Here is a 16,683-nt window from a genome sequence, read left to right as displayed (position 1 = left end):
CACCTATAAAACTATCAAAAATTATATGCCAGATACCCTTAAGAAAATTGAGGCTAGCATGGGAAGTGGACATAGGTACACTTGAAGACAGAGTGGAAAGCAGCACTAATGTTCCCACAATAGGTAGCAATTAGATCCTGGTTAAGTCTCATATAACTAAAAATTCTACACAAGCTGTACTATGACAGGATGGACAGAGCACCCTCACCGGATTGCCTGCGGTGTGGGAATGACTGGGTAGATTTTATTCACACATTATGGTTATGCCCCCTCATACAAAGATACTGGAGTCGAATACGATCAGAATTAAGTGAGATTTGGAGACCCAAATTCCTGAAGATCCCAAATATATCCTCCAAGGCATACCTAACAATGTTGATATATCATATATGAAACAACGGTTATGTAACCTTGGATTGGTAGTGGCCAAGCGAGACATAGCTAAGCGATGGAGAACCCCTGAGGCACCCAACCTATTGAATGGAGGAAGGGAATGGACTTATTCATGGCTGCAGAAAGAGTGACTTACAAAAGCAGAGGGTGCCTATGTAAATTCCGCAAAATAGGTGGCCGATTGATAGACTACTAGGGACTTACTTGTAATGGGAATGATACCGTCATGCCTTCTCAGTAATGCTGTAGTGCCATTCATGTTGACATACTGTACTATATTGAAAATGATTGTACCACTGTCTCTCGTCTGAACCGGGCTGCCCACATAACTCGGGCAGCTATTGTATTGTTGTCTCAACATCATGCTTCCAGGTTTTGAAAATAAATCAAAAAATATTTTGCAAAAAAATATTATTTACTTCTTGTTGCAATGGTAGAAAAATTATTGGAAAGGTTGGCCATTGAAATTTCACTACTCTATGGCAAAATTACTTAGCACTCCTAGACACATACTGACACAGACAAACTAAATAAGAAAGTCATTTTAATCATTTACATTTCATCCCTAACTGTGACTATTATCAAAATAAGTACCTGCTGGCTTCACAGGCCTCTATCAGTAAAAATATTTCTGCAGTCATAGCCATGTCCATTGATATATATTTGAGGCAAAATGGAAACATAAATTAATAAACAAAGAGACCGCTTTAGAAACTAACGCACACTTTAAGAAAGGAAGGGAGGAGAGAAAGGAAGAACAGAGGTGAAGGAAGAAGGAATAGCGAAACAAGTGAGAAAAAGAAAGAACTGAGAGAGAAAAGAAAATGCGAATATGAGAAAGGAAAAAGTGAATAAAGTAGAAAAGAAGAGAAGCTAAGGAACACAGGAGAGGAAGGAAGTAAGAAAAGGAGGAAGAATAAGTCACAAGGAAAGGAAGAAAAGAGAAAATAAAGAAGAACTTAGAAAAAGGAAAGAAGGAACAAAGGAAGAAATGAGAGAAGGAAAAATAGTGAACAAAGAAGAAATGGAAAAGAAAAAAGAAGAACTGAAAGTGAGAAGAAAAGAAAATAAGGAATTAAAAAGAGAAAGAGAAGGGAATGAAGTAAGAAACCAAGTTGAGGAACAGGAAAGGAAATAAGGACTAAAGATAAGGAACAAACTTGAGACGGAGATAATAAAAGAGAGGGGGAAGGAGAAAAAGAAAGGAAAGACTGAAGGCAGAAGAGAAGGAAGAAAGTGAGAAAGCAAGAAAGGAACAAAGAAGAGAAGATATGAGGGGTGAGAAACAAAGAAACAGATTCAAAATTTGACAGCAAGAAAGAAAGGAGGGACTACAAGAAGGTAGGCGGAGAAAGAAGAGGCGGTCAGAAAGCAAGAGAGAAAGAACGTTGAAGAGAAATAGAATATAAGAAAGATGAAGAGAACGAAAGAAAGAGAAAAATAGAAAAAAGAAAGGAAAAAGGAGAAAAAGATGAAGAGAAAAAGAAAGAGATGAGAAAGAAATATGAGAAAGAAACAAAGTTAAGAAACAACAACACAGAAAGAAAAACTGAGAAAGAAAGAAAGACGAAGAGGAAAAAAAGGAGAGAAATAAAGATAAAAAAAGGAAAAAATAAGAGCAGTACAACTCTGACAAATGTGTGTTTTGGATTAAGTATAATAACCCTCAAAATATTTCACACTGAGTTTAATGAAATGAAAGTTCATGAAGGCAATATTTTTCAGGGTTAAAGTTTTCAAACGGTGTACTTCAATCTGCCACATTTTTTATGGTCAGGCGTCAATCCAAGGCAGCTGAATTGTTTATATAAGGAGTGGGTGGTGTGTGTGCTAATTTTGTCACCTTTGCCTGTATCACAGGACAAGTGCAAATAACTTAAAAATGCAGAATCAGGGGGGACGCAGCTGCAAACTCCCAGACTCAAAGGAGAGGCAGTGAGCTACTCCAAAGACAGACAACAAGCTACTGGTAGCTCACGATTGACCAGTTGGAAACTCCTTGTCTAGGTTATGAATGGGAATCTTCCTGCTAGACCTGATGCTGTGGCTATGAAGAAATGAATAAATGGAAGCAACAGAGTGATTTGACGTTGATCTTGTCGATGTCAGGTGTCTGTCTCGACAGTGATCTTGACATTGATAGTATGGAAACTGAACTCTTTAATGTTTACTGTTGGCGTCTCTTCGGTGTTGAATATTCAACCATCAAGTGTCTTGCTGTCAGCGGTTGTGGAGTTGGTACCGTTTTCTGTGGAGGAAATGTCGGTCTTGACGCACCAACAACAGTACCTCCAGTCCCAGAGTTGACTTCGGTGGCACTGTCTTTGAACTTCTCGACGGCGAGCAGGCTCGTGTTGACTCCTGAGTTGACATAGATCGGTGCTCCTGGGTATGACGGTAGTGACCAGATGGTGGTGGCAATGATTTTTCCTCATTCTATCTTTAGATCTCACTCTGTAGGAGTCTTTTTCCCAAGATGGTTTAGTTTCAGATGAGGGAGCCCCCTTTCTGTCCTTTTTCTTAAGCTTTCTCTCTTCTTCTTTTTCTCACATGCTCTCAAGCTTCCCCCTGAGGCGAATGTTCTCTCTGTTTTTAAGCGCACTTTTTCTCAAAATGCTCACTTTTTTAACAGAATGCATTGCAGAGCAGGATGACATACCCCACAAATAGTGTGAGGGTTTCAAGAAGGCTTTTTTGCCCACATGAGGGACATTTCACAAAGAGAGACAGTATTTCAGCGAAAAAACTCCCTCTTAGCTGGAAAAGATTTGTGAAAGATGTTAATTGTCTAAATGTATGTTGAATGAAGCACACAAAATCTACATTTTATAGAAAATATTAAGGACAAAAATGGGTAAAGAAATCCAGAGAGTGTTCTGAGACCCACCCAGAACAAGCTGAAAAAAGAACTGAGGCAGTGATGCAAACAACCAGTACAGTGCATGCTAGGAAAAGGAAGCTGCTGGCTTGTTACTATAACAGTGTACTGCACTCATCCGCCTCTGTAAGTTTGACCTACAGGCACATTTTCCTTCTTTTTCCTTCTCCCTAATGTAAGTAAGAGGGTCATTATAGATAGTGTCAGCACTGCCTTCACTTAGGTACTGAAATGTGGACTTACTGCGTTACTGAGTAACCTATTTTCTAAATTAGAAAAATGCATGAAAAGCTGGCCTGTCTTACAGTTTATGGAGTTATCACTGGACTACGGGCATTGAGGTGTCTACCTCCAACTACCAATTGACATTTAGAAGAAAGTGCTCCAGGGTCCCAACACATGGGCGGGAATATTCTACGTTTCTGACTATCAGTGAGGGATCCTAAGATGTAGACCTACAGGTTACACAAGTAATACTGCCACGATGGTTTCACTCGAGGAACGATTTTATAAGAAAATATCACTATGGCAGCATATTCCCAACAGGAATAATTACTGTGGCAAACTATTCAAAATATAATCCTTTTTTTTCTGTTATAGTGCACTTCTGCTATTATGCCTCAAGACCCTCTCCAAACCTTTTCTCCACTTACAGATATATTCCTATAGTGTTACATTTTTGCAAGATATGTCCAACAAAATGAATGGCCTGTACTGAGCACGCAATAGTAAGAAATAATTTGGACATTTGTTCAATGTAAGGAGAGAATGGGGAGGCATAATGGTGACAGAAAGGAGTAACACATATGTAAAAAGAAAGTGGACTTTAGGGAGGATTGAGGGAGACATGGATGGGCATCACTGTTGTACAAAAAATACTAAGAACAAATTTTGTAAACAAAAGTGGAATCATTACCATCATATGTCACATAAGGAACCTGGAAGCCGCGGGCGCTGTTTGCTTCGTTTGTTTTAAAGTTTATCCAAAGTTTGCGGGATCGGGCAGTGAAGGCAATAGGACGTTCATAGGTCTGGCATGTTTCATAGGTTGTGATTGAAGAAGGAGACGCTGCAAATAAAGTAAAGAATATTTATATCCTCCCTTCATTCTCATTGAAACCTATATCCCTCCTCTATCTCCTCTCCATCCATCCCTACTGTACTCATCCTTTTTCTGTCTTAAATACCATTGTTTATTCTCCTTCAGCCCATTGCACTTAGTCCTTATCTAAACGCGCTTTAACCTTGGCAATCCTCGTTCTGACCTACCTCCTGTTTTACTTCATCTTTCCTCTATTTGATCTCTATATGCCTTACTTAAATATTTTATTTTAATTATTTTAAGCTTAATTTTTTCATTTTATAACACAGCACAAAGAACCAGACGGCTTACTCCCATCTTCACTTAAACCTCCATCCATTTTTACTGTGCCCGTGCAGACTGGCCACCATTATCTCCACTCTCCATCTATGCATTCCACCTTCCAGCCATCTCCCTCAAACCACCCGTCCATTCTAATTTTACCCTCTCTCTTTATCCTCACTCAGATCACTCAGATCTCCTCCAAAACTCTGATTTGTTTTTCTATGATCAGTCGCGATTCATCCCCACTTTTATAGTTTGCTGGGAGAGCGTTCCTCATCCTTTAGGACCAAAAAAGGGCTCTTGTGAAGTTATGTAGTCAAAATACTTGAAACTGGTGCATACATCATGCCTACTCTCCACCTGCAGCACACACATCGCTTCAAATGCACTTAATCATAAACTGAGCTGAGCTTAAATTGGCTAGGTGTCACACTCGGGCCACTACTCTAGACTACCACGTTTCAAAATAGATGCCCAACTAAGTCCTGGAAGGCATTAGATACAAACGTACAGTTTTTGCGCATAACAAGAACATCGCCACATTCATCCTCCGAGGGCAAGAAAATTTCAGGAACCACGATGAGAATCTTGCGTTTCGGGGGTGGGTTGATATTCCAGGTGCACTCCACATGGGCTGGGTAGTTCCCTGGATAGTTAGGAGACTCAATGTATCCAGTGAATTCTCCTAATTCCCCACCGCACTGTCGATCTGTAATCAGAATACAAGATAGGAAATAATTAAATTAAGCGTAGCAACAAGTGCACAAGGAGGTGGGTCATGAAGGTTGTTAAAAGCAGAATAAAATCAAGTGTCCCACAGCTTGGGTGAAAAGTCATCAAGCTGCCTGATATGTGCAGCAAGGCATGAGTGACAGGTCAGCTGAGTGACAGGCTTATATATCAGAATATTATTGTCAGAAATATTGCCAGACAAGTATCGTGCTCTAAATATCATTTACAAATTATTGTCCCATTGAGTGTAGAATTTCTATTGTTAAAAGCACAGCGGCAAATGATATCTAGGAAACAATATTTTTGTCAGAAGACATTCTTACAAAAATAGTGAGTGACACGAAGGGCTAATTTGGAAATGTACCAGGGCAAGTGTTAAAAGCCAGGAGAAACATATGAAGCCCACCAACTCAATGAAACAGATAAAAATGTGATCTAAGATATGAAGAAAGTGTATCGGGACTGACCTGGGGGAGGCAACACACCTGATGCTTAAAAGGAACCTGTCTGGATCTGATCTGCTGAGGTCTCAGGAAGCACCTCCCTCTGTTGTTTCAACAGTAGTCTCACTGGATCTTATTTGGACCTTACAGTGTTTTGAGGGGGTGTCAAAAGCTTATACAGTGGAAGGTCAAAAGCTGTCAACTCTCACTGCTCAATCTCCACTGGAGACTGCGCAGGTTCGGGTGCAAGACCCCCCTCAGAGAGCGGCAGCCTGACTGAAGTAAAGATGGTCATGCTCAACAGCTTGGTATACCAGACTCTCCATGCCCTATCCGGAGTCACAAGGATTACTTGGCCCGGTCTTTCATGATTTTCATAGGTACTCTGGGCAGGAGTAGTATTGACGGAAAGGCGCAGAGGAGGCTGGAGCTCCACTCGAGATGAAAAGTGTCTCCAAGCGAGAGTCCTTTTGGATATTCCAGCGTGCAAAACTGCTGACTGCATTGTCAGTGGTGGCAAAAAGATCTAACTTTGGCTCTCCCCATTGCTGAAAGAGACCTTGCAAGACCTCTGGATGGAGACGCCATTTGTGATCCGCTAAACATCTTCAGTGGAGTTTGTCCATTCTGGCGTTCAGAGAGCTCGCCAGGTGTTAAACAACCACTGAAATGCCCTGATATTCCAGCCATGACCAGAGACAGGGGTCTTCTTGACAGAGGGTCCATAACCCCACCTTGCCCTGTTTGATGCAGTACCATCTAGCAGTGGTGTTGTCCATGAACACCTGCACCAGCCTTCCCCTGATTGAAGGAAATAAAGCTTTCAATTCAAAGCAAATCACCTGAAGCTTCAACAGGTTGATGTAGAGTTCGGACTCTGCTGCCAAAGCCAAGAGTCCCATGATCTCAACCTCTCAAAGATGGCTGCCTCATCCCAGGAGTGATGCATCTGTCACTACAGTCAGCTCTGGTTGGGAGGGGAGAGGGCCACTGACACAATCGTGGTTTGCTAGCCACTACTGCAGAACTTTTACAGTTTCCTCTGATATCTGGGCCATGTTGCGGGGATTGCCCTGATGCTGAACCCACTGGGCCTGCAGGTCCTTCTGCAGAACCCACGTATACCAACGGACATGAGTCACAAGCAGGATGCAGGCTCAGAGTCAGTCTCTCTGAAATCCAGGATAGTGGTTGAAATATAGGAATCATAGCCTGAATATCCTGTACACGTCCCTCTGGAGGATAGGTCAGAAACTGCAATGTGTCCGCAATGGTTCTGATGAAAGGGAGCATCTGAAAGGGACTTGATAGTGAATCCCAGCTAGTGCAGGAGATTCACAGTAGTCGGAAGGTGGGAGACAACTGCCTGGGGTGAGATCACCTTCAACAGCCAATCATATAGGTATGGGAAGACTGGAACGCCCGACCTCCGCAGATGAGCTGCAACCACCGACATCACTTTCATAAACACCCGGGGGGGGGGGGGGGGTGCTGTGAAGGCCAAGAGGGAGCACAGCAAACTGAAAGTGCTCTTGCCTATCGTGAACCACAGGTAACGTCTGTGGGCAGGCAGGACAGCGATGTGGAGATATGCAACCTGTTAGTCCAAAGCAGCCATCCAGTCTCTAGGGTCCAGGGCAGACAGAACTTGACCAAGCATGAGCATCTTGAACTCCTTTTCAAGAAGAGGTTGAGAAGGTGCAGGTCTAGGATAGGATGAACCCTGCGTTCTTTTTCAGCACTAAAAAGTAGCAGACAAAAACAACCATGACCAACCTCTGATTCAGGGACCTTTACTATCGCTTCCTTGACCTAGAGAGCCTGCACTTCTTAATGAAGCAAGGATTAATGGTCCTCCGTCAACCAATTGTAAGTGGGTATTAGGGTAGTCACATAAGGGAGGGAGTAGCCCCTTTTGGGGATCTGTAGGATCCAGGACTCTGATGTTACTGACTGCCAGTGGGGCAGGAGATGGGATATTCTACTTCCACTGGGTGCCCATGATGTCCACAGGACTACCTAAAGTGGCTTGAAAGCAGCAGCTGCCAAAGGGGTGGTGAACTTACCTGACCGCTGGCCGCTTGTCCCAAGTTGTCTATGGAACCCAAGCCCTCAGCCATGAAAAGGCTGGGAATCCTGTTGGACGTGTTGACTGGGTAGCTGGGAGGGTATGGGTGTGGCTGGAAACCCCTTCCATGGCCACAAAAGTGGCAGAAGGCGGATTGGGCTTTGGGAGGTGCTGTAGACAAATCCAAGGACTTGGCCGTAGTTCTGCTGTCCTTAAAGCGCTCCAGCACTGAATCCACCTTATCTCTAAAGTGGTGAGAGCCATCAGAGGGCATGTCTATGAGGGAAGGCTGGACATTCCGTGAAAAGCCAGTAGTTCTCAGCCAGGCGTGACACCGCAAGGCCACGGACGATTACATTGCTCTGCCCAGCAAGTCAGTTGTGTCGAGTCCACAAACTATGGTGAATTCTGCTGCTTCTCTCACATTGACGCATTGTACATGGCATAATTCAGAGGCCACACTTTTTGTCTATTGTGTATTGTGTATATTGTGATTTGTTTATTATTCTCTGCTACTGTTTTTCGGATTTTATATGTTTTTGTCTTTGAATGTAGTCATTGTGAGTGTAATTTTTTTGAGCGCCCTTGTTTTCATTTGACTATGTAAAATATTTTTTGTGCACTGATTTATGTACTATTTTTAGGTTTCGCCTATTATCATTCGCTTGCGAATGTAATAGGCGAGAATTCAAGTGCTCGATCGACTCGTCAAACCACTGCGGTTTCTTCACAGTGCATGTGAGTCACGTGACCACAAAAGCGGGTCACGTGACCACACAAGCACGCGCATCTCCATAATCCGCCTGCCACACTTCTCCTCCCCTCGCTCGCATTCCCGCCCCCCCACCTGGCTCTCCCGCTCTCATCCGGCTTCCCTCCGCGCATCTCCCTAATCCGCCTGCCACACTTCTCCTCCCCTCGCTCGCATTCCTGCCCCCCCGCACCAAGCTCTCCCGCCCCCATCCGGCTTCCCTCCGGCCATTTGCCAGCATTGTGAGGCCATTTAACTTAAACTACATGTTTCGGGCTGCTTGCTACTAAACAAATAATCTGCCAACGTATAAAAGGTAAGATACCAGCCACCTTGTGCGAAGGGACTAGATCAATGATGTGTCCGATAACCAATAATTAAATAAAATGCAGGTTTACTTGTTCGCCTTCCCTTGCAGTGAGATGGTGTGCGAACGAACCGCACCCGCCCGTAAGCGAACTCGTCGTATTTTAGACAGTGACAGTCTTGGCTCACAACCTACACTCCCCTCTACCCCCCACCGCCCCAACCCCCACCCCGCCACTCCACTCCCAGTCCTCCCACCAGCCGAAAATACTCAACTCGAGGAAGTGACAATCACGAACGAATTTATGATAAAAAAACGAGTCAATTCCGAACAACGCGAACCCATTCTCTTAAAATCAGTCAGCAAAAACGCGTTTCATGAAAACACACGGATTCTTGGAACAAATGATGTAATTTTAACAAAAATAAATCGATCGTGAAAAAGGGTTTGGAAGTGTAAATTCTGCGGTAAATCGCCATTCACGGCGTCTGCACTGCCGACCCCTAGATTGTCACAAAAGTTTGTTTTTGTGCCTTTGTTTAACAATTAGGAATCCCGGTGTTAAGATAGTTTTAACAGTTGTTCTTGAATATATCCCTTTTTAATGTATTTAATTTGCACATGTTTATATTTGGGTCAAGGAAAAAGGAAACTGTATTTAGTATATTCTCACATGACTTAACTAAAGAAAAGCACTGGCGTTGGCAATAGGTTTCGCATTTGAAAAGTTGGAGCTATTGGTTTTGTAAATGACATTTTATATTTATATATTGTTATTGACAATGCCAATAACGATATATAAATATAAAATGTCATTTACAAAACCAATAGCTCCAACTTTCCAAATGCGAAACCTATTGGCAACGCCAGTGCTTGTTTGTGACATTGTGACACTCATAGGCTTTTTTCTTTGAATTTTCCCCTTTCACTTTTTGGGTGGTTTTGTTTCCCCTTTTTGATTATATTGCTCAAGAACCATTGTTTGGATTATATTGCTTCTCTCACATTAGCAATAGCTTTGTCAAGTATGGCTCAAGCCTCCTTTGAGACCATAGGCGGCACCTGTGCAAATAAGTTGCATATCTCATGTGAATAATGGTCCAATAGGCATGCGGTGTTCACTGACCAAAGTGCTAGGCTAGCAGAAGAGAACATTGTCTTGCCAAAGTTAGCCAGCCTCTTGGATTTCCTATCCGATGGAGTGTAAGGGAAATCACTGGGATTAAGTCTGGACACGAAGGCTCTGACCACCAAGCTCTCTGAGGTGGGGATCTAGTTAAGGAAACTGGGGTCCACATGAGCGGGGACGATGACAGCGGGCACTCGTCCTATGTACAGAAACCCCCTGTGCAGGGCTTGGACCAAGCCCTGAGTAGGACGTCAGTTTCCGAAAAATACTAATGAACTGTGAGGCAAAAGGACTCAAGGAAACAGTAGTAAAGGTGTACAAAAGGACTGAGAGAAAATACAACATTACCCTCTGGTTCTGATATCGGATACTCCAGGGAACCTTAATGAGAAAAGTTGACACTGTATAAACCTATCAACCATAAAGTACGAGTTACTGTATGATCAATTTGCACTTTCAACTTGCATAGTGGAAGATGTCTTGATTATCAGAGAAGCAGGTGACTCAAAGCTCAGAAGGGAGTGAACACAAAAGATAGGAATTCTAAATAAGACAGATAAAATTCCTCATATAAGGACACCAAAAAGCGCCAGTCAAGGGTGAACTAACAAGTAGAAACATGCCACTTTCAGGTGAAAGATACACGAAATAATAATCAGAGCAGTTTTACAGTTGTGCTGTTCGTGACCTGGAAGAATTGTTTTTCCGGGTCTTGCAAGAATGCAGATGGGAAAAGGAAGCACACCGCACCCATTCAAATAAAACCCTCCTGCAATACTCCATAGCCATCTCTGTTGCCACAAACGCTACTTGTCGGGAGCCCACATAAGACTCATGGAGACTGTTATCACAAGATTATCTGATCTGTAATTTACTAAATAGTGCTGTTGAGATTACACTGTTGTAGTCATTTCCTGACACTTCATATTTTGTTTTTCATTGATGGCGATGAGCAAGAATGAGATCACGATTGCTGATAATATATTTAGTTAAATCTTTATTCTTATTCTCCACTACTACTCTACGTTTGGGAAGTGCAAGCATATCATGTTAATCTAGAATACTCACAAACTGCTGAACTATTGCTACAAGTAAGAAACTAGGAGCCGGAGGAAATAAGAATCGATTTGCAAAAAGTGGCTTCCAATTTGGCACCAAATTTTTGCAAATCGTTTTGGATGTACTAATATGTCGATGCGCAAAGCCACTATTCACATTAGTTGCAATCCTACATATGTAAATACTACTCATGAGTCTGCAAATTGTGACTCACTCCAATTGGTGGCCATTAGAGGAATGGTGGCCAGCTAGGGTCAGCAGACAACAATGTCTGTAATCGCTTTTTAAATATATATTTTTTTAATGCAGCATGTTTTTCTCACAGGAAATGGGGCTGTGGTTTAAACAAATACTCCTTTTGTAAATGTTTGTTGAAGAGTTGGCAGTGAGCCCCTGGAAAATTGCCCACTGCAGCGCAAACAACCTTTTTTTTACATTCACCCAGGAGAAGGGGTCTCTCAGGGAACTCCTTCCCATTTGCGAATGAATTACCACCTCCCTGAGGAGTTGGTCCCTTCACCAGTGTTTGCAACCGAAACCACAGTTGCAGACCACTGATGCATACCATTGTAAATTACAACTTGGAAGGGATGCCCTAAATACACTGCTTCCAAATTTAAAATTGTTTTGCATTTCTAAACCCATTTTGCAATTTTGTAAGCACTTACCGAATCACACAATGGGGTTAAACAATTGTTTAAAACCATTCAGTGGTCGCAAAGCCTGTGATTTAGATAGTCACAGGCTTTGTGACAGTGAACTGCCTTTGTATATCTGACCCTACATGCTGTTCATCAATTGTATAGCAGTATCTCACCTATGCAGTGCATAGTAAATATAACTGTTGTGTTGTCTATTAAAATATGAACCATCTCCCCTTTCATCTAATTAAGAAAAGCTTTTAAGACAGGGTGCCTTGTGCAGCAAATTGATAAGTATGCTGTACTTTATTGGAAGTCCATCAATCCTAGGTACGAGGTTTATACAATTATGGCCAGTCAGAGAGACATCTGTTATACTGGTCACAATTAGGAACGGTTTTGCAAATGTCTGCCCACAGCAATTGTGCCTTGTTCTACAATTGCAAAGCTCCTACTTCTTTGCAACTTACTATCACTTATTTACTGTGGCCAATGACTGGAAAACCACTGTTTTATTGACATTAGCAGTGTATAAAATATCAGATGAGTACAAGATTATATAACTTCTACTGTCAGAGATTGTGATGTATTGTAAAGGAGAATGTGTTTCTTAAAGCATAATATTTTATTCTCTATTAAGAGTTGTAAAGTGCCACAGTCCTCACAGTGTTGCTATGCAACAAGACATTTCTTTGAATGGTGCAGCTTTGGGGATTGCTTCTGTAGGTGTACCTGTTCATACTAGTCTGTGATTCCTGAAATGAATTTCCCTTTACCAGCCACTCTCATCTAGATACGGCTAAACATGTATGGGGTGTCGACTTAGATTTGGTGCTGCTACCAAAAAACACATTATAAGAACTCTTGGAACTGATCTGTGTTCAAGAGATGGGACTTTGAATTGATGATAGTTACAATCCACCACCATATTTGAGGTATTTCTGATATCTATGAAGTAATGGAATATGAAAATAAGCATCTTTTAGATGAATCACATCCTGCAGCAATGGCATTCTAATTGTGATTGTATTTATCTGTTCAGCTGCCTTAATTCTAGTATTGGTCTAATGGCTCCCTTTTTTTTTTAAGTTCAAAAGATTTTATTAGGCAGAAAAAGTAGGCATAAAAGAGAAAAGAAAAATAAAAGAAGGGGAAGGGGATAAAAATAAGGGGGAAAAATAAAAATAAAAATTAAGTACAATCATGAAAACAGCAAATATACTTGTTACAAAAAGAGTCATGGGTAAGAATAAGCATAAGCAGAACATGGGCATAAAAAGTGAATACATGAGCAGCAAAGTACAAAGTACAAAAAAGGAAGGAATCAGTACATATGAATGGCTCCCTTTTCTTTGGTATATATCCCTTGATTTCGTTCTTACAGAGGCACCCCCGTATGGCACCTTTTGAAGAAGAGACTAACCTTCCTCTGTGTTTTTAAGATCTAGACTCTGAAACTCTCTCTGATGGTGGCATTGCAGGTCTCGAGTTTTCCCACAAAGTAAAGATGACTTTTGCCAAACAAGATGTGAAATAAGTTACTGCTGATCAAAATAAGAATAGTGTTCTCCTTGTGCTAGTTCTGTATATTAAAATCTTATTAATTTATTTGTGTTTTCTAAACCTAAACTCCTAGAGGGTAATAAACTGCATCGAAGAATGCAACCCTTAAAAATAAGCCGAGAGTTAAATAGGTCCTTCGATCTTGTGAGGAGACCCAACCTTCTTGTCAGAACAAAGTTTCTTAAAGTTTTTCCCTCTTGGAGCCATTGAATTTTAGACTTCTGTGGCTCTTCCTGGTTTTAATTGTTTTCAGAATATTGGTAACATTTGTAAACTGGCCCTCTTCATTAGACTATTTGGGAGTTGAATAAGAGGTCGTGAGATCTTAAGAGATCTCGAAAGGTCTTACACATATGTTGAAGAGTAGGGGTGACAAAGGAGATCCTTAAGGTCAATGGCATTGAGGAGGTGGAATCTCATGAAGTCTGACTTCTTGTGACCGGTCTTTGAAATGGTATGTGGACTATTTTAGAAACAGGTTGAGATTGGTAGAGACTAATTAGTGACCAAGGCCACCAATTGCAGCCTGTGCGGTAGAATGGCATAGCCCACTATGTTTAAGGCAGTATTCAAGTCAAAAAGAGACAGCAAAAAAAAGTCATCTATATTTTGCATGACATTTTAGACACAGACATGGGCAGCTCTGATGCTAATAGGAAGCCTGACTGGTTGGTGTGTAACATGTTGTTAGTTATTAAGAGGGTTTGGCGCAGGAATGATACAGTGTGTTCTATTAGTTAGTTTAGTTTTTGAATCCATTGGAAGCCTGTTTTGGGGCAAGCATTCATTTGGCCAAAAAACGGTATCTTGTTTTCATTGCACATTACAGCCATCACTGCTGTGCTGAAACTAACATCCTATGGGACAGCTTTGAAGCCTATATATAGGCTGTGCACCCAGCCACCCTTCTTCTGAACTTAGAATTAGGCTCCATGGGCTTGCTGGCTTAACACTTTTTTTTGTGGTTTGAAAACAGAGTACGCCTTACAACAAGTATTCTTTGATCTCGAGTAAGACAACAACTAGAAACTCTGTACGTTCATACAAAGGTAGCAACATGACACTATGCAGTTCCTCAAAAGCATTCTGTCCACCACCAAGAACAATCAAAACACATAAAGAAATCACCTAGGAAAAACAAAAACATCCTATCAAGTTATTATACACACCCCGATAATACATATGGTCAAAGTCTGCAGCAAGATTTCAAAATTCTTCTACTTTTTTACTCCTTCAACAATCATGGTGTGTGAAAATGTTCCTGCATCGATATTTGCTATGACACCAGTCTCAATCTCAATCTAAGAACAATTCTATGTCTACCTAATCATGGAGAAAAAGGGGGAGTGTCCAAATGATGACGTGGAGGGCAGAATTGTTGAAGGGGTGGGAGGCCATATCGCAGTCCACCTGCAGGAGCTATTTTGTGGTATGTATTGAAGGCAAGGTGGTAGTGTTATTTTAATGTTATATCGCCAACAAAATAATTTCAACCTAAAAGATGGACAACTAACGACCCATGAGAAGGAGCAGAACTGTACGATGGAGAGCAGAGAACCCAAATGCGGACAGGAGAAAAGCCAAAAATCCAATGGTCATCAGAGGACATTTGCACGTGGATCTGGGAGAAGTGGGTGACCAATGAAATATGCAGACCCAACCAAAACTCTGCTGCAAACTGTCTCACTGCTTCCTGTAACAACAATCACAGACCCAGCCACCGAGCAGAGCTTGACTATGAGTACCTCACATCTGAACCGCAGCCCGAGTCATTGCATAAGGCAAATGTTACAAGCTTATGGGTTAAAGGAGGACAAGCAAGAGAACAAAAAAGATGGGAGGTACCGAATAATCACAGAAAAAGAGGTGTCAGAAGGAGGTGTGCACTGGTTGAGAGGAGTGAAGTACTGTTGAAAAGGAAGGGCATTTTGGGAAGAGAGCACCCTGATGGTAATTATCAGTGATGGCTGGTGTTAAGGGGGAGATGGACGTCGCCCTGCCACCGTAGGTGAGTAACAAAGGGGTGAGAAGAAACACAGATCACCCAGCAATACATTGTACTTGCTGCTCAGTGACAAAAATGTGTAAATCTGAGTCTTTTCTGGAAGGGTGGAGGGTGATGGACCTTGGTCCTGTGCATGAGTTGGCTGGGCGACGTTTTCCTCAACCGGGAGGCATGAATCAGGGCAGTGACGACACACTGGTAGGTGCGGTGTATGTGTGTACTGGAAAGAACAGACTTTTACTTTGAGCGTTATTCACATGGCCGAGGGAGGAGTCGGAAGACCTCCATTAATCTCAATGGCTAGGGCAGGCCGTCTGGGTGTCTCAGTGGCCTCTGCCTCTTTCACAGAGACCCAGAATCTCCTTTTTATTTTGTTATGATAGGTGGGTTGAGGTCTGGGGCGGAGTCCTGCAGCTTCCTTCCAGATTATTATACAGTGTGGGTTAGTAGTTCATGCTACTGCAGTCCTGTCGCCAGGCCCGGAGGGAATAAGTACCTAGGTGAATGAGTTTTGTGCAAATTTTTGTTTTGCCCTGCTGCGGTTCCCCCTACCTTCTCTCGTGTGAAGCCCTCTCTTTCTCAGTCCTACAGTAGCCTCACTCATGGCATCTAGTATGCGTTATCGCAGAACCTGGCAGGCTGGCTAGGCCTCGGGCTCCTTCACCTACTGGCTTTACCAATACTTATTGTTTTTAGAAACTGGGAAATTAAGTGATATATCCGTAATCAAAAAATGTGAAACTGAGGTCGAGGCTACGGAGAGGATATGGCGTCCTTTCGGGGGAGGATGTGATGTAAGGGACGAGGCTGCCGACTGTGGAGCGGGTGAATTGGGTTTGAGTTTCGGCGTCTGCTTTACATCCTTGATTTTGGGCAAATCACTTAATCACGCTGTGCCTACAAAAATTAATGTTTCCTTGTGTAAAGTAACTGTTGCAAAGCTCTACAATACCTTCGGTGTTGTGGCGCTATATAAAACTGTACACAAATAAGTAACTGGGGCTAATGGAAAGCGCTCCAATACCATCAGGTGGTGGTGGAGGTGTATAACACAGCACAAAAAAAAACATGTGAAAAGGAGAGTCGGGGGAGGAGGGGATCTGTGCAAAGGAGTTCCGCAAGGCAAGGAGCGACAGGTGGGTGCTGGGCAGGGCAACTAACAGCAACTGTAGGCTGCCACGGAGAGATTTCGGGATTTGACTGTAATCCCAAAATGTAGAATTGAGACCGAAGGTAAGGAGACGACGTGGCGTCCTAGTATAAGACGATGTAGCATAAGGAGGACAGCTACTGACAATGGAGGTGGGAAACAGGGTTTGATTTTCGCTTTCGGCTTCACATTGTTGAT

At 42.4% G+C, this 16,683-nt stretch overlaps 1 protein-coding gene across 2 annotated transcripts in view; it reads right to left on the bottom strand.

Annotated features, from left to right (window-relative positions):
• Positions 1-16,683, bottom strand: part of SCUBE3 (signal peptide, CUB domain and EGF like domain containing 3) — a 1,095,585-nt gene that overhangs the window by 42,504 nt on the left and 1,036,398 nt on the right. For both annotated transcript variants that reach the window (XM_086923234.1, XM_086923233.1), the window contains 2 exons: positions 5,149-5,346; positions 4,188-4,340 (listed from right to left, as the gene is read on the bottom strand). In XM_086923234.1, the coding sequence (XP_086779360.1) occupies positions 4,188-4,340; positions 5,149-5,346 (351 nt within the window). The remainder of the gene's footprint in view (positions 1-4,187; positions 4,341-5,148; positions 5,347-16,683) is intronic.

Source organism: Lissotriton vulgaris, chromosome 5 (assembly GCF_964263255.1).
Source record: "Lissotriton vulgaris chromosome 5, aLisVul1.2, whole genome shotgun sequence".
Classification (NCBI taxonomy): domain Eukaryota; kingdom Metazoa; phylum Chordata; class Amphibia; order Caudata; family Salamandridae; genus Lissotriton; species Lissotriton vulgaris.
This window is presented reverse-complemented; position numbering and strand designations above follow the sequence as displayed.